Below are 18709 nucleotides of genomic sequence, written 5' to 3'. Positions count from 1 at the left end.
TAGAAAGTCCAGACTCACCCAAGCAAATCAGCATCACCATTGGATAGGGGAAAACTTCCCCTATCTGATGGTTGTGTTGGTTTGCGTGGGAGTGCCTTGAATTCCTAGAAATCATCGAGAGAAGTCATTGTTTACAAAAGCTGTTACGCCCTAATTCCAGCTCTATCTAGAATTGTGAGATTTAGCGAATTGAATTGAGGTATCAAACTTCAAATTGTTTCCAAAAAACACAGCCAATGTTTGTTACAATATTCCTTAACACTGAAAAGTTTTCGTTAGCTGAAGAAGCTTATATAGACTGAATAAGCTTTTATTAAGCTTTTAATATTTGTTTGGAACCTTCTTATCTAAAAGTCGGAGTCTAACTCGGAAGTTCGATAAATTCATTCCGACTCTGACATAACTCCACAGTCCTGCATTTTATTGTTCCAATTAAAAATAAATGAATACCATATAGAAGTATTTCAAACGGTGCTACTCTTATGGAGAATGAATATTTAATTTTGTTGAATTTAAATCAGTGGATTGTATTTTGAATATTAAAAGGACCACCCTAATGAAAGATATGTGAACCACCGGTGTTAGCGGCATTGCTCGTATCAAGCATCCCTTCGTAAAATCAGTGCAATCGGAAGGTCTACTGTTTTCTCTATTTCTTGTCCTGTGCTCTTCAACTGTACAAATTGAATCGTTAAACCTAACTACAGCTGTGTGCTCACGTTCACTTTCTCACTTATCATCATCACTATATTCTTTACGTTGCATACCTATTATTGTCCGTTCCTTTCCCACGCGCCGGGCGTTGGGTTTTTATATATTCATATAATCCTTCGAGGCGCACAAGCTCACTTTAGTTTGAAACTTCCTACCGCAAGGACGTACGTACCGGGTTCTTGTTCTGTTTAAGTTTTGAATGTTTTAACAGTGTTGAAAAACGGTTTCCTAGCATATAAGCAAATATGCGTCAGCTAATTTTGCTGTTGAGCTGCTTTTTTGCGGCAGGTGAGTAGCTGCTTGATTTTTTCGTCAACTTCGTGAAATCCTACACTAAGTGCTGGTGGTTATATTAGTCATGTGCAACCGCAATCGATTAAATGGTGATGCGACATTTCAAACGTTTGCAACGATTCTAGCTCGAATTGTCTTTCTCTGTAATCTAGTTAGTGCTCGACCTCAGTGACCGTATTCTATATAGGCATATCACGTTTTCAGTACGGTACGAGCACACAGTGAATGAGAGGAACTGAATTCTGTTTTATTGTAGCGAAATACAATACAAAGGGTCAAAAGACGCTGAGCAGTATTCTACTAAATATAAATCATGGCGATGGTTTTCATTGTTATCAAGAAGAACGTTGTTTTCTGGAACAACTGATGTGATAATATTAATATTCGACCAATATTCGATTTTGAGACCATCGCAATTATTGGTCTTTAGTGATTCTTCTTCTCTTGATTCTTTATAATCAAACAGCAGTTTAATGCTACCAAAAATTCAACGATACATAACTGCTCTTTCTTCTTCAGCATCATCGTACGCGATTTAATTATTAGGGTGGTTCAAAAATCAGGTCTTGATAATTCTCCCAAAATTTGAGCTCATTTGGATGCGAACTCATATTACGCTGGTGCTTTGTAGTTTATATGGACTATATATGTATGGATTACTAAGGGAGAAGTGAACTTTGCTTAAGACCACATTTTGATTAAACATCAAATAAATGATTAATTATAAAGATGATGTTCATGTGAAATGCTCCATCACCTGCTCATCAGCAAGGTTGCAAAGACTCATTTCAGCTAAAACAATGTTTTTCTAAATTATGAAATAATTAGATGCCATGATCAAATTTTGAATTGGTAGGATACAAGAAGAGGTTGCAAAGAATGTGTTTGACATATTAAACCTGTTTATTTCACTTCATGAGAGTCACAATCAGCGATTTTTCACAAACTCACTCACTCACGCAGCGATCAGCAAATCGCTGATTGTGACTCATAGAAAGCAAAATTTACAGGTTTTATGTTTCCAACGCATACTTTGTAACCTCTTCTTGTAAGTTACAAGTAAAACATGCCATCATACCATCTTTTGGTTTTATTATTCCGAAAAACATTATTTTAGCTGAAATGAGTCTTTGCAACCTTGCTCATCAGGCAACATTGGTGTACTTGGTGTGCAGAATAGTGGGAAAAATCCAGACTACTATGTCATAAGTACAATAACTATGCAACACCCCTAAAAGCAATCGATTACATATAACAGAAAATTACCGGCCTCGAAATCAATTAATGACTAATTACCTTGAAGTCTAATAAAAAAGCAGTCTTCAGCAAAGTTGTAGTTGATAAAATTTTCCGTAAGAGCAGATAGCATAGAATACTACATCGAAGGGCTAGAATGTTGGGAACAGAAAGTTCACTTTTCCCATAGTAATTCTCATATAAACTTCAAAGCGCCAGCGTAGTAGAAGTTCGCATCCAAAGGAACTAAAGTTTTGAAAGAAACATCAGGATTTGGAATCGATTGAGCTTGGTGGAGCAACATCGATATTTTGAATCACCCTAGTAACTACTTAAAAATATAAGCCGGTATACAGTGTTTCTCAACCGTTTAACTGATTCATGCTACAGTGATTTCCCGATTTTGTCAGCTCCCAATTTTGCCTACCCCCGATTTTGTCAGCTTTTTTTTCCGATTTTGGCAGCCTGCATATTTTGCTGAACTTTTCGATTTATAAGCATGAATTTCTCAAGCATTTCCCTCCAAATGATGCTTAACTGTTTTGTCACATCATTATACACTAATCCCCTGATTTACGCGGTGGTTGGTACCGGCCACCCACCGCAATTTATCAGCTGTGGTTCATCCGATTAAGTTGATTTTTTGTATGTGATTAGGGTCAACCAATCGACCGAATCAGCTCAATCGGATGAAGCACAGCTGAAAAATTGCGGTGAGTGACTGGCAACACCCAATGCGATAATCGGGGGATAACTGTAACATTATAGAGTTGGTTGGAAATGCTAACATGAAGCTTTAGTGTGATAATTTATTAGCTAGAGAATCCGCGTACATCGTACGGGTTAGGCAAAAGATGTGCGTTTGACTTAAAAAACTGTCGCATTAATGGCCCTTCGTTCATTTTCAACTTCTATTCTATTTTCATACTGCCGTACTCTAACGGAACTATCCACCTACCCTCTTCTAAATATCATTATCTAGCTAATAAATTATCACACTAAAGCTTCATGTTAGCATTTCCAACCAACTGTGAAAATCGCTAACTTCGCGTACGAAGTAACATAAAAACACTTTGAGTGTAACATTATAGATCAAGGAGAGGGTTATAGGAGGAAAGCGGAGGAGGTTTAGGAAAATACGCTACAAAAGGGGAGAGGGGTCTTAAGTTGTTTAAAAATGCTACGTCATTTAAGTCTGCTCCCTTAGTGTTTTGGTTGAAATATGAATTGATGTTTTTGATTGCTATCTGCCGGAAAGGCTTTTATACCGCTTGGACTTGTTTTCTTAACGGTTGTAATAAATGAAAATTGCTATATTTTTATCAATATGATAATGTTTTGTTTGAAAAAAATATTAAGGCGCAGTAACAAACCGTACAAACCAATTCTCGAATACGACGCAGATAGATGATGTCATCAATTGAAAGGGCTGATTCTTCAGGCCAATCAATGATTTTATCAAACATTTGTACCTCTATGTTTGTACTGCTTCCGCATTACTGTTGGTTCACCCAGTTCGGGAAGCTGAGATTCACTTTGATCTGGTTCTTCAAGCTGCTCTGATTCGTCGTTGATCGCTGACTGGTCATGGTCATCTAGCACAAGTTTAAGGATATCTTCGTCCGTTTATGCTTTGCTAACATACCGTTCTTCCACATTTTGGGCAATCATGGTGTCGTTACGATCATGTTCACTGCCCATTAGTTGCGCTAACGGAATATCAACTCCGTGAAGAAATTTTCTAACAATTACTTGTCCGATTTTCTTCCATGACTGCTGAATAACAACGTCATGTAATTCAGCCCAGGCTTCGTGTATCCAAAATCATACTTCCTTCAACGACATCCTGCTTCAAACATTCTTCTGTGTTGTCTTCGTTGTCGCGGGCAAACCATCGTATTCCAGGAACAATATCATTAAAAAGCCAAGTTTGGAATAATTCACGCGTCATCCAGGCATTTTTGGATGCAAGATACGTAACGGAAAGATTGACATTCTTAAGTGCTCGGGGGTTACGTGATTTCCCAATAACCACCATGCTTAGTTTGTGATCTGCCGTAACATTGGAACATAGCATAAACGTAATCCGCTGCTTAATAATTTTACTCCCTGGAGCGTTTTCTCGACTTTTCACAACTAGTGATTCCGAAGGCAACATTTTGAAAAATAATCCCGATTCGTCTGCATTGTAAACCATCTGAGCTGTAAGGCTCTGAACCATTTGGTGGATTTTTAACTTTTGGTTAAAATTTGACAGATGGAAAGTTATCGATTAACCCTGCTATTCGAATGTGGTTATTTCTGACAGACAAGAAGTTAAATTTTGACAATCGTGGCTTAGTTCTTCTCGAAAACCAGTCGATCGACAGAACAGAGATTTTCGAACATAGAGAATAACTTTCGAAATGTCACTTTTAACCACGATTTAAATTTAACTCGGTAATAGGTTCACAGCCTAAGCTCCCGATTCAGGAACCATAGAAATAAAGCATCTTCAAGGTTTTTATACGTACCTGTTGAAAAGTACTTGAAAGTTTTGCTCCGTCAACGATTCTTGTTTGATGCAGAACGAAGTATAAACTCAGCATTTCTTTGAATTTTTCTGACGGTTGTAGGATGAATGTTGTACTGCTTCGCGATATCTGCCTTGGTAATAGCTTTGTTCTTGAGCTTCCGAAGTATTTCCATTTTATCCTTGAGGCTGAGGGAATTTCGTTTCTTTTTCTCAACATTCACTATATTTGGAGCCATCTGAAAGTTTATAACACACACATTATTAAACACTTTACATATTGCTCATTGTAGTAATTTTACTGCGTTTTTTTTTAATAAAGTTAATTACAAACCTTTTTGCGCTGCGTTTATGGGGTTAATTTGAATGAACTCTCGGATTATGGGATTAATTTGAATGGACTTTCGAGACATTTGGTATGCCCTTTGTTGTAAAAATAATAAATATGCAATAAGTCCATTAATAGTGGATCAATAATGGTTAAACTCGGATGTAAAATCATGTTGAAAGTTAAAATATTTTTACGGTTTTGTCAGCTTCCCGTTTTTGTCAACCTAAAATTTCAGATGGGGCTGACAAAATCGTATCTATAATTATTAGTTTGATTGGGTACCAATGTAGTAATCATAGTAATACAACTACACACTAAGTTTTTTCGCCGAACCTCGGCAAAAAATGGGGTGCCCATCTCGGCAAACAGCAAATTATCCAAGGATCTCGGTAATCATAAAATTCACGGTTGTTAATTTTTGCCGGAAATCTCAGTAAAAAAATAACTGACTGCTCGGCAAAAGTATCTCTACGGTAAAAAAAATACCGAATCTCGGCATTTTTTTTAACTTACGTTTAACCATAGAGGTAATTCTAAGACCAGAAGGTCCCGTAGAAACGTGCTCAACTTTTTGGCTCAGCTCTGGTACTCTCTTCGGTCCCAAGCTAATCGATGCACCCCTCGAAACATAGGAAAATTCACGAACCCCTCATTGTATCTGTCAAACTTTCATAGCGAATCTAAACAAACATAGTGTAGTTCACGTCAAAGTCACGAGTTCAAATCAAAAAAAAAAAAAAAAAAAAAAAAAAAAAAAAAAAAAAAAAAAAAAAAAAAAAAAGTGTAGTACTGAAATTTATACTAAAATGGGATACGTTAATCAATTTGCTTGGGACCAATAGGCTAGTCAAGTAGTGAGTCAATTTAAAATCGTTAGTTTCGAATTGATTGTTGGTTTAACTGCGTTAAAGAAAAAGAAAAATATGTCATGAGAAAAATAGTTGCAAAACGAGGAACACTGCAATGGGATTATCATTCTGTGTATTTATTAGAATCCATAAAACTGCATCACATAAAATTGATAAAGTTGTTTCCGGTAGTGCTCATTTGGTAAATTTTAAAAGAAGCTGCATAAAAAAGCCAAAAAATAGATTGTCAGATGGCGAACATGCTACTCTGTAAACCGTGAACGCCTTACAGAGAAGCACGAACTCCTGCAGTACCTCCGGTCCTTTTCCAACGACCACGTTATCCCAAATAACGTAGCACTCTCCTTCCTCGAACTCATCTCCAACAATTATTATTCGGGGAATTGGTGACGTCGTCGGACTGAAAGTTTAAACGAAACATGAATTATTTTCACTCAAACAAAACAGAACAATCTTGATCTTACATTAATCCATCGGATTATACCAAAATACGCAAAGAACAATTCACTACTGATCGTATGAAAAATGGCGGATGGAAAAAAGTGACAGCTGTGTTACCGAAATTCGGCAATGGTTGAGGTCAATACCTAAATCCCACAAACGCGATTGCAGATTTCGGTATTATTTTTACTTAGGTACTGATGTGTTCAGCGAATTACTTTGCTGAATCTCAGAACAATTTGACAAGGTCGTAGCCAGGTTTCGAGCTAGGGAGGGGTGAAATAAAAATCTATGGAAAATTTGGCCGAATGCCATTTCACCGCACGCCATTTCACTAAAAGCCTTTGTGTTGCTGGGCTTAGGGAGGGCATTTGCCCCCTCTCTTCTGCACCCCTCTGGCTGCGCCTATGTAATTTGATAAATTTCTGATATTTCGGCAAATGTTTTTGGTCAATCTCGGAAAAAATATTTTGGTTGCCGTCATATCGGTAAAATTATGAATTACCGTGTCAGCTCAGTATTTTTTTCTGCTGATCTCGCGAATTTATTTTAAGTGTGTATGTTTTTTTACTAGTTCGTTTATTTACAAGGCTCAGTCGTGTGTAACACTTTGCGGAGCCAAAATCAGTAAAGCCTCCTTCAGATACTACTCACGGACGGTTGACCAAATCCTGGCTGGGCAGGGGCAAGTACCACAGGAACAGGAGGATAATAAGACTGGGACACAATGGCGGGAAATTGTTTGGAAAGGAGGGGATGATCACATCAAACTCTAACATCAGACAAACAAAGGAATTCGTAGATCGCAAGCGCAAGGGAAGATCACGTGTTCCCAATAAATCTCTTACTTCACGGAAGGGTTGTCTACCTCAGGCCACTAGGGTATTCAATAGTCGTGCTCTGGAGGCGTCATTACCCGGGCAATACCAAACTGCGTGATCGATGTCATCATAACCGGTTCTGCACCTACATATATTGCTGTCAACGAGGTTTATGCTATAGAGATGTGCGTCTTGCGAGTAGTGGTTGGACATAAGTCTCTCGAATGAATCCCCGACTTACATCCAGACTTTTGAACCACGCTCTCGAAGAAACATTTGGAATAATGGAATGTAACCACCGCCCAAGATAATTACTTGTCGAATCGTTTTGCCAACTTAAAAGAGAACTCTGACGTACTAATGGGAAAAATTCATCATGTGAAATTCTTCTATCATAAATCTCGCCTTGTTGTGCGCCCACCTTTGCGAGAGAGTCTGCCTTCTCATTGCCTGGGATTGAGCAATGTGAGGGGACCCATACAAAGGTAATCATACATGATCTTTCGACCAGCAAACTCATCTTGAAAGGAAATAAGAAGAGTGCCTACCTTGTTTCATCGACCGATTAGCCTCAATCCCCAAGTAACAATCTAAATGCTTGGAAGATTTATTCTTATTTTATCATTGTTTTATCATAGCATCCCTTCCAGCCTGTGGTTGTATTACGGTTTTGTGTGCTTGTCATAAAATCAGGCCGTCAAGTCGTCTATAAAACTGTTTTATGACTACTAAATTAAAACTCAGACTTCATAGTTTTAACGGTAGCTGTAAGGTGGTTCTGCATCACTACTTATAACTGAAGAATAAAACCAAAACAAAACATACAATTATGTTTTATGGTACACTTTTTATGACCGATATAAAACTTGAAGTAGTCTTAGACCTTCATTAAAGCTTCATTACAACTATCATCTTTATCAGAGGCCTAAGATTCACAGATAAGAAATATACTGCTACAACAAAAAATACTCTGAAATTTTTTGTCTTTATAAAAAAAACAAATCTATTCAGATATATGAATAAAGCAACGCCGACAGTTTCACTAAATCCGTTTGGAAATGGCCAGTATTGGCATCACGGCTTTAAACCTTGTATTGAAAAAGCTTTTAGTGGATCCAATAAGCATTTCTAACATCTTGATTACAAGCGAAAATAGGAGGATCGCTTGGAATGTTGACTTTTTGACAGGTGGTCATGGTATTTGTTTTGGTTTGATTCGCTGTACCGAATAAAACCAGCAAGCTAGTTATATAGCTTAAATATAACTTAACGCTCTCAATTTGGACTACGAAATGCTAAGATACAACCATTAGGTTTATGTTATGCTATAGAATTCCAATCTGGGAGAATATGTTATATTGAGGTATTTTTAAGGAGTAGCAAGTTATAACGAAAAAAAATGTCGCCGTATAAACAAATTTCACACAGTATGAATAATTACGCTTTAATTGATAGGCAATAAAACACTTTCATACATCTATGTATAATTAAATAATATGTGACTGGTTATTGCTCAACAGTAGTAACAGTTTTGTACTAAATAGATAATCTTTGAATGACTCTTTAATGCATGGTGCTAATGCAGACAAATTAAAAATATCCCTATATTTTAGTATTCATATGGCGCACTAAATTTATGCTCCTATTTGGTATAATAATCACCATAAATATTGCACGGCATGCTGTGAAGCATATACAGCTTGGTTTAAAATTATAATAAAATCGTCTTATTTTCAATGTACAATAATATCAGCTATTATTACCAACTGACAAGGATCATGATTTCACATCAAACATCGAAAGAATAAAACCACAATAAAATATTTCTCAATATTAACTCTCATCCAAAAACCCCAACTTAAAACCTTCAAAGTTGTCAAAATGTTTTGCGTATCATGTTTTATCAACTTCTTCAGGAGCGATTTATGCGGTTGTAATATAGTTTTATGGTAGTCATTAGAAGGCTGTTAAAACTTTCTGACCTGGAGGAGGTTTTATGTTTTCATTTTTAACAATCACGTATAGAGTGTGATAAAACTGACATAAATCCTATGCTCCTAAAGTAGTTCGCATATCAAGTTTTAATGACTGCATTAAAACTGGGCCAATTGGCCATGACATGGCTGTATTGCGGTTCTCAGGAGATTGTTAAAGCAATGTGGTCGTCAGTGAAGGTTTTATAATTTGGTTATATCAACTGCTATAAAACTTAAATAAAACAAAAATTGTTGCTTGGGATCGAACTGAGACTATCCGAGAAGATGAAGTAATGGTCTATGGGCATATCGGAAATTATCCCCAATGCGAAGTTGATTGCTGCTAGCTCAGCAACATAAACGGAACAAGGTTCCTGAAGTTTCCGAAAGGCGGTTGAGTATTCATTGAAGACGCCGAAGCCAGTGGATCCATCAATGCGTGATCCATCAGTGAAAAATCTTCTATTGCAAGAGTGTGTATGTTATCCAGCATTGCTTTATCATACTACCGATAACCGAATATCAGTCCCATCTTTGCTAGATCTCCTATGTTATGGAATACTTATGCGATTATGGGTAGTATTGCAAAGATAAATTGAGCATAATGTAGAACAGGTACATTTTCTACCTGTACTTCCCTTTTGAACAACACAAACCAAAAAAGGATAAAGGATAATGCAAAAAAATGCACTCAGGAACCATTCTGATTCATGTTGAAAGCAAATTTTCAGAGAAAAGAGGAAACAAACTCATAATTACACCCAAGTCAATTACCAAATCCAACCAATTTTCTTTTGAGATGATTTCAGGTTCGACTGTTTACAGTCAATATTATTGTTTTAGACGTAAAATAAATTTCTATATGTGAAATTTCTAAATGTGAAAAAAATCCGTTAACAATTAAGTTACATTATTAATCACATTTGGATAAACGTTTGCTGCTAAATAAACTTGATTTCAGCTCTCATTTATTTTACCGTAATTCAGCACTTGGATCATCCGGACTTCCACATTTAAAAGAATTTAAATCACAACCTCAAGCAAAGATTAGCATGGAGTAAAGATTGCCTTCGAAACAAAAAGTGCACATCAGATGTTTATGTGCTGTAACTTCTTAACTATGATATCGAATAAATCGAAAGTTTCAGTGAAGATTCTTTAGTCCATATTCCTCACGTTTATTTTTTAAAGATCTTAGATGTGTTTTAATATCAAGTTAAAGTTAAGATAACACGATGCTCACATTGAAAAAATGTGTAAACCTTTTATAGTAATTATTGCCAAGGATTATTTTCGTGAAGTAACAAATAGATAAGCTTACCGCAGAAAGTGAACCTCCTGAGGTTGGCGTGTACATTTGTTGGAGTGAGACGATTGAAATAAAACATTCAAATTTGCCAGACATGTGTATCATAGCCCTAATAAACTAAAACCATACACGAAAAATACCCCATATAGTCGAAATTTTCCACAAATGGTTTGGATGATACCCCGAACACGTCGTTAAGCAAAATAATCATAACAAATTTATTAGGGAGACGTTTAAAAGTTTTCTGAATTGGTATATATGTGATCAGAAAATCAAGATCCTTTTTCCTCTTGTCAAAATTATCATTTGGGAAAATTATCATCAAAATCTATGAAGAAACTGCTCCAAATAAATTTTATGATTTTTATAATTTTCGGATTTAAATCACATTATATGAATCGCTTTACATTGACAAAACTCTCAACCATAGGCATAACTAGGATGTTGGCACAGGAGTGGAACTTCGGGTCAGAAAGTGGCTCCACTTGTCATTTGCGAACACTAGCGCACCTAGCGGTAGAAGGCATCTTCTGCCTGCAGTTAAGATAGGCAGCATGCTATGATAGTGTGAGTGCACATAGAAAGCCCGTGTGGAACGCTACCACACACATCGCTTGTTGAGCAGAAAAACGAACCACTTTTTGATTCACCGATTTGTTTGTACTTCTCCTTCTGTTCTGTGATGTTGGGCTAGGGGGCCTTGACCTTATTTAGTTAACAAGACATAAGCCACGGGTAGTATGGGATGGGGGATTACCTTACCCTAGTGCTTTATCGATAAAATTGTCACGGTTAAATTGAAAATTCTAATGAAACTCAACGTAAAATTAGCCTTCCCTATATTTTCCTCAAATTTCATTTTTACCTCAAATCGTATTCACGCGCACAATTTAGAGGATTTTTGTTTTCTTACTGCTAATTGGGCTGGAACAAATTTGTTTTTGTGATAAGTCAAAATATTTATTTCAATAGGAAAAATCTTCACATGTATACTGAAAATTTAAAAAGTCTTTTTCAGGTTCACCATGTCTTCAAACATCTTCATGCGGGAAAAAATGCGTGAAAAACATTATTTCAAATGTATTCAAAATAAAGACATGTCTTCAAATCCCTGCTGAAGGGAATCAATCTTTTTATAAGAAGTTTGCCTGTTGCAAAAAAATAAATTAAAGATGAATGCCAATTATCAGCGGTTAATATTTAGTTAAGAATTTTAAAATCGCAGCAGGGTATATTTTGAAGAATCTGGAAAAATATCGATGTAATGCAAAAATAGAATACACATATATATTTTCCTACAATTCTCTGGGGCCCTCTGATAAAGCTTTGATTTTAAAGTTGTTTAATTGCCTCATTTTATGACTTCAAGTACCGTAATGCACCGAGTTTATGCAGACATTTATTTTTTTATAAAATATTATGAAAAAATTTCATCATGTGTGTTGATTCTGAACGATACTAAAAGACCATGATAAAATCAACGTGTTATTTTGAGCAAAGTAGGCAGTGACTGTAGGTACCGTTTGCGTAAATTTATATGTAAACTCGTGCGCAATATCGCATAAACCAGAAATAATATATATCAACAAATCGTAAACAATTTCGGTGCTTATGGCAAGTATAGCTCAAAACAAACAAAGAAGTATTTACGCGAGGGAACAAATCCAACGTTTCATACTATATTAGTATGAAGACACCCCATCCAAATGGATCAATGAAAATGCTGAGGTTTGACAGAACTGTACTGTGCACAGTATTTTACATTTCTAGATATAGTACACGGCGAATGAGAACGACTCAAATTTGAGTTTAGTTCACTCATAATCGCCAAAAGTGCAGGAACTCAGCGATGAGTTAATTTTCCTCATGTTTTCCCAGGTTTTTCCAGGATTTTCCAGAGAAAAATTCCTGAATTTGAGAAAAGTAAAGATTGGATTCACTCAGTCTATTGGTACTACTCCGAGACTGAATAAAATTTTCGTAAATTTCCTCATTTTCCGGCAGATTTTTTAGGTTTTCCACAGGAAACCATGAGACAAATTTTACTCATCGCTGAGTTCCTGCACTTTTGGCGATTATGAGTGAACTAAACTCAAATTTGAGTCGTTCTCATTCGCCGTGTAGGAATTAGGGCGTAACAGCTTTTGTAAACAATGACTTCTATCGATGATTTCTAGGAATTCAAGGCACGTCCACGCAAACCAACCTAACCTTCGGATAGGGGAAGTCTTTCCCTACCAAATGAGGATGTTGGTTTGCGTGAGCGAGCCTTAAATTTCTAGAAATCATCAAGAGAAGTAATTGTTTACAAAAGCTGTTAGGTTTAGCGGCACCGGTGGTGTAGTGGTAAGCGTGATTACTTCTCACCCCAGCAGGCCTGGGTTCAATCCCAGTCGGCGACGCCGGGATGTTCTGAGGCATAACATCTCTGATCACGCCTGAAGTAAAGCCGTTGGTCCCCGGTTCATGAGTTGATGATGGGTCGATAGGTAGGGTCCAGGTGTGGGAGCTGCCTCTCTGGCGTCGGTAGCATTGGTGCTCAGCACGGAAAACAAGATCGACGGAAAACAAATCAAGAAAAAAAAAGTTGTTAGGCCCTAATTCCAGCTCTATCTAGATTTGATCGTCCATATACAGTAGCGCCAAAAGCATGCTGTGGTGTGTTCAAAATTTGACCATCTAAAATAATCAATTAGCATAGATACTCTTGAAGAAAAAGTAATGAAAGTCTATATTTTGTCTGCGTATTCTTACTTGGATTTGAGATGTTATTGGATTAGCCATTCAGGACGTACATATATTTTAAATCGCGTAGTCGTAAAAATCTTTCATCTGAATCCGTGACAAACTCAGAAACTAGTGGAAACGCAAAACAAGATCGACGGAAAACAAATCAAGGAAAACAATATTTATAAAAAATCTTCACAGAAAATTTATAGTTATTTGGTATAATAGCTAAAAAGTTACAGCTGTTTATGTGTATTAGGATGGGTCATTATGATCATTTTTTCAGAACATTGTTTTTTTGGTTCCATTTGGGGTCCCGAACAACTGTACAAAATTTTGGGACGATTGGTTGTAACCCGGCTTTCCGCATTGCGTTTGAAATTTGTATGGGAAAACCTACTTTTTTGCATCTTTATTACTAGGGACCACAATTTTGGACAATACGTTAAAGTATAGCCTATAAACTGCCTAACAAGTTTGCTAAAAGATGTATGATACTAGAATGTATCTAAAAAAAGTTATAGCTGTTCAAAGATCAATGGTTCGAATTAAATGCCAAAAATCCCCTTTTCTGCCAACACTGCCGGTGCACCAATGAAAGTCAGACTTCAAAGTGAAATTTATTTTATTTATTTATTTATTTGTCGTCAATTAGTGTAGACCGTTTTACAATAGTGCTGTTGCCTTACATGCTATTTTAAAACATACGTTTTATTTGAAATTGTCAGTAAATGTAGACTGCATATACAAATATCTAAAAAATAAAAATTGTTAACTTCGGAGTTTCTTATCTTATCGATGTGGTATGTTGAGATGAATTATTCAAAAACAATTTTTCAATCTCATAGGAATATTTAGTGATGAGGGGGGGCTAACTATACCCCCGCCCTTCACTCATTAAAATGGAAGTAAAGCAACAAACTGCAATAAATCCGGTGTTTCTTATCTTGTCAAGTTGGTATCATATGTATTCAAAAACATGTGCTCCATTTAATAGGCATAGTTAGATATGGGGGGGGGGCTTACTGTATCCTTTCTGCCCCTCACTTATATCAATGAAAGTAAAGATAAAGACTAAAATAACTTCGGAGTTTCCCATCTCTCGAGTTGTTCGGATGGGTTATTCAAAAACATTTGTCCCTTCCCATTTTTGGTGCCATGCAAGGTTGCAAATACTCATTTCAGCTAAAACAATTTTTTTTTTATTTTGAAATAATTAGATGCCATGATCATATTTTGAATTGGTAGGATACAAGAAGAGGTTGCAAAGAATGTGTTTGACATATTAAACCTGTTTATTTCAATTCATGAGAGTCAAAATCAGCTATTTTTCACACACTCACTCACTCAGCGATCAGCAAATCGCTGTTTGTGAATCATAGAAAGCCAAATTTACAGGTTTTATGCTTCAAACGCATACTTTGTAACCTCTTCTTGTAAGTTACAAATAAAACATACCATATTTTGGTTTTATTATTCCGAAAAACATTATTTTAGCTGAAATGAGTATTTGCAACCTTGGTGCAATGTACAACGTCAGATATATTCACACAAATGTCATTGGATTGTAATGATTATATTTCATTTTAATATATTCTACGATTTCTTAGGGAATTTTTTTCGATGCTGTTTTATCCCCTGAAGCAAATATTGCTGTTGAACTAGGTCTCGGGTGGATTTCATGATAAGTCAAAAATTAGCTTCACCCCTCATTCAGCCATATCGTTGACGACCATCAAGGAAGCAACTCGTTGTATCGCATTGACATAATCTGTATCATTACTCCACTCGTTTGCCGGTTTTTGCATGAAGCCGGTTGAAATTTCGAAAAGGAATCAGCACTGTTAGAAATAACGTTTGACTTGGGAGCCCAACTGAAACGTAGCTCACTTAAAGATAGCCCAACAAGCAAAATCCAACTGTACCTGTGTCAGGGACAAAACTGGTGAAGACAGTTTTCGCTTTCTCCTTTTTTTTATTTTTTATGTAAGTACGACTACCCAACTAACAATTTTAGCTGCAGATAAGCTTATACAGCCAAAATTTGCCTTATGCAGCTAATTTTTGCTTGTACAAGCTGGTCGGCAGCTAAAATTGTTTGTTGGGTACTTCTGTGTTTTCTATATGCGGGTGGCCCTAATGGCAGTTAAATATTTCAAATAAAAGCTTTATATAGAAATTTAAATTTTTCCAACTGCTAATAATTCAAACAACATCTCCTCACTAACAAATGAACGGACAAGTGGATATTAAATATTTACACTACAACAAGATGGCGTCTTACAATCAACTGCGTAACCATTGGCTTTTCAATGTCTCGGCATAAACTAAAACAATATTTTAACTCCATTCGGAATCATAACTCGTAAGAAGTAAAAATAGAATAGCAGACAATTTTTTTTATATATTCTTAAGAAAAACAAATTTGTATATGTATTTGTCTTAGTCTTCATCGGTTGATGAAAATAAATAAACAACATATAGTAAGCAACCCCCGCTCTCTAACTACGCTTATGAGATTGAGCAAATGTTTTTGAATAATTCAACCTGAACATACCAAATCGATAAGATTAGAAACTCCGAAGTTATTTCAGTTTGAAACTATTGACTATTGAGGGGGACGGGGTATATTATTACCACCCTCCCCCCCCCACCCTCTTCAACTACACATATGAGATAGAGTTATTGTTTTTCAATAATTCATCTGAACATACCAAATCAGTAAGATACGAAACTCCGAAATTATTTCAGTTTGGAATCTGACTCCCATTGCACAGTGGTCCAGAATGCAGATTTAGGTGGAATGATATGTTTTAAGCCTGAAATTGAAACTTTAGACTAAAAGTCTCTTCTACAAAGCTGTTCCTTAGAGTTAGGCCCTCATTTTTATGACAATGAATTCTAGGGTGGTTCCTATTATCATTAAAATCAAAAATCTAACTTTTTTGTTTGAATAAATTAAGTTATACATTCTCGGGCAAAGTTGTAGCTGAGCTAATTTCAAGCAACTTTGTTGCAAATAAATGCAAAAAAGTTGGTTTTCCCATACTAATTTCCATACAAATTTCAAACGCAATGCGGAAAGCCGAGTTACAACCAATCGTCCCCAAATTTTGCACAGTTGTTTGGGACTCCAAATGGAACCAAAAAAGGGTTGTTCTAGATTGATGAGGTAAAGTTTGCGTTTTTCCATATAACGATGACCCACTCTAACGTGTATGCAATTTTATCGATTAAAAAAAAAACCTTGGCCTTAGATAAGTCTTTAAGATTCGAACCATATAAAATCAATCATGATTTCGTGGTTTAGAATTTTCTGTGATATTCCATGATATTTTTTGGGGAAATTCCAAGACTCCACGAATTAGGAAAATAAATCGAGATGCCGATCTGGGAACGTTTTTCTGAGACAAATTAACGATTATTTAAGAAAAAAAAAACTCATAAATAATATCATGATCGCTCCCAAGATTTAAGAACTCGAATTCTAAGTTATCTTGATCCACTCACAATATTCACTCTACTCATTATTTATTAAAATTAATTCTCAATTCCAACTTTCAGCTCTCGCTACCAATCCTCCCAAATGGCCCAAAACGTACGCGGTCAGCGGTATCCTGAACATCCCCTATGCCGAAATTACGGAACCATTCTATGCCTGGTACGATGAAACTAACGGTCGTTCCCGTATAGATTACTACGGTGACATGGTTCAGACATACCAGCTAACAAAGGAAGGCGATTATGGTACTAGTCTAAAGGTTGCTCCCGTCACCACTCAGCAAGCGATGAACAAACAAACATGCCTTCAGGTCAACGGCTCCTCCGATAACCCTATCTCGGTTCAGAGCATTCTGCCAGACGCGAAGAACTTTAAACTTGCCGGTGAGTTTGTTTAACAAATCATTAATTCTGCAACTCGCATCATTAACGGATTTTTTTTTCATAACTACATAGGTACTGAGCAACGAGATGGCTACAGTTGTGATAAATTCGTGCTAGTTGAAGATGTCGGCCAAAAGCGCAACTCGTACAGTCTATGGGTACGATACGTCAAATCACCCAAATACCCAGCTTCTCGTATGCCCATCCCAGTTCGTTATGAGATGAAGGGATACAATACTCTGCTTGGCTCACATTATGATCACTACTATCTGGATTACGATTCATACGAACATCAGGATATCCCAGCCGAAGTATTCCAAGTCAAGACTAGTAAGATCGCCGAGTAATAATTTCACACCAGGTTGTAATACTTACTCTATCATTTCAATAGCTGACCCATGCATTGGTTTCCCCGGACCAGGAAATGGCCATTATGCTACGTTCAATCCCATGCAGGAATTCATCCACCCCCGTTCGGAAGAGCATCTCGATAACGAGTTTTTCCGTTTCAAGAACAAACACGGCAAAAACTACTACAATGATAAAGAACATGATCGTCGACGAGACATCTTCCGTCAAAATCTTCGATTCATCCACTCACACAACCGTGCTGGAAAGGGATTTACCGTCGCCGTTAACCATTTAGCCGATCGTACTGATGAAGAGCTGGCGGCTCTTCGAGGATTCAAGTCATCCAATGTCTACAACGGAGGCCTACCGTTCCCCTACAATCCGGAAGACTTCAAGGATGATCTACCAGAGAGTCTTGATTGGCGCATAGCTGGTGCCGTGACTCCAGTTAAGGATCAGTCTGTTTGTGGATCTTGTTGGTCGTTTGGAACAGCAGGACATATCGAGTCTGCCTACTACCTGAAATACAACAAATTGATGCGCTTCTCACAACAAGCCTTAATCGATTGCTCTTGGGGCTATGGCAATAACGGATGTGATGGTGGAGAAGATTTCCGTGCGTATCAATGGATGATGGAGGTCGGCGGTATTCCATCGGAGGAGGAATACGGTGGATACTTGGGACAGGATGGCTACTGTCGCTTGGAGAATAAAACGTTGTACGCTGCTATCGACGGTTGGGTCAATGTTACTTCTGGAGATGCTGACGCCATGAAAGTTGCTCTGTTCAAGCATGGACCACTGTCGATTGCTATCGATGCCGGTCATAAGTCCTTCAGCTACTACGCAAATGGTGTATACTACGAACCGGAATGCAAGAACAATTTGGATGGATTGGATCATGCAGTGGTGGCAGTTGGATACGGAAAACTGAAAGGAGAAGATTACTGGCTAATCAAGAATTCCTGGTCCAACTACTGGGGCAACGATGGATATGCTTTGATGGCGGTGAAGGGTAACAACTGCGGCATTACCACCGATGCGACGTATGTAAATTTGAAGTGAGATTTCTGTTTAAATTAGAATTAAGTAAAAGTGTACTTTTATTTTCGGATGAGATGGAATAAATGATTTTCAATTTTTGTAACATAATTTCCGGACTAGAGATTTATTGCATCTATGTCTAGGGATTTATCCTTACTTTGGTACATTAGAATTAATTCAAAATTATCACAGACTTGAT

General features: G+C 36.9%; 1 protein-coding gene across 1 annotated transcript; it reads left to right on the top strand.

Annotated features, from left to right (window-relative positions):
• The first annotated feature begins 869 nt into the window (after positions 1–869).
• On the top strand, positions 870–18666 carry LOC135708256 (digestive cysteine proteinase 1-like). Its single transcript, XM_065230258.1, has 4 exons — positions 870–1002; positions 16795–17115; positions 17188–17445; positions 17507–18666. The coding sequence occupies exons 1-4, from the start codon at positions 960–962 to the stop codon at positions 18529–18531; spliced, it is 1647 nt and encodes a 548-aa protein (XP_065086330.1). The 5' UTR covers positions 870–959; the 3' UTR covers positions 18532–18666.
• The last annotated feature ends 43 nt before the right edge of the window (positions 18667–18709 follow it).

The sequence above is a fragment of the Ochlerotatus camptorhynchus genome, unplaced genomic scaffold, assembly GCF_037179485.1.
Source record: "Ochlerotatus camptorhynchus isolate MF236.1 unplaced genomic scaffold, CSIRO-AGI_Acam_v1.1 ptg000329l, whole genome shotgun sequence".
Lineage (NCBI taxonomy): Eukaryota > Metazoa > Arthropoda > Insecta > Diptera > Culicidae > Ochlerotatus > Ochlerotatus camptorhynchus.
Note: the sequence above shows the minus strand (reverse complement) of the source record. Positions and strands in the feature narration are given on the sequence as shown.

Excerpts from the sequence above, each read along its gene's own strand:
- LOC135708256 (XM_065230258.1), top strand. The coding sequence starts at position 960 with ATGCGTCAGCTAATTTTGCTGTTGAGCTGCTTTTTTGCGGCAG. Across the intron at positions 1,003-16,794 it reads GAGCTGCTTTTTTGCGGCAG|CTCTCGCTACCAATCCTCCC; the intron begins GTGAGTAGCTGC and ends TCCAACTTTCAG. Across the intron at positions 17,116-17,187 it reads GAAGAACTTTAAACTTGCCG|GTACTGAGCAACGAGATGGC; the intron begins GTGAGTTTGTTT and ends ATAACTACATAG.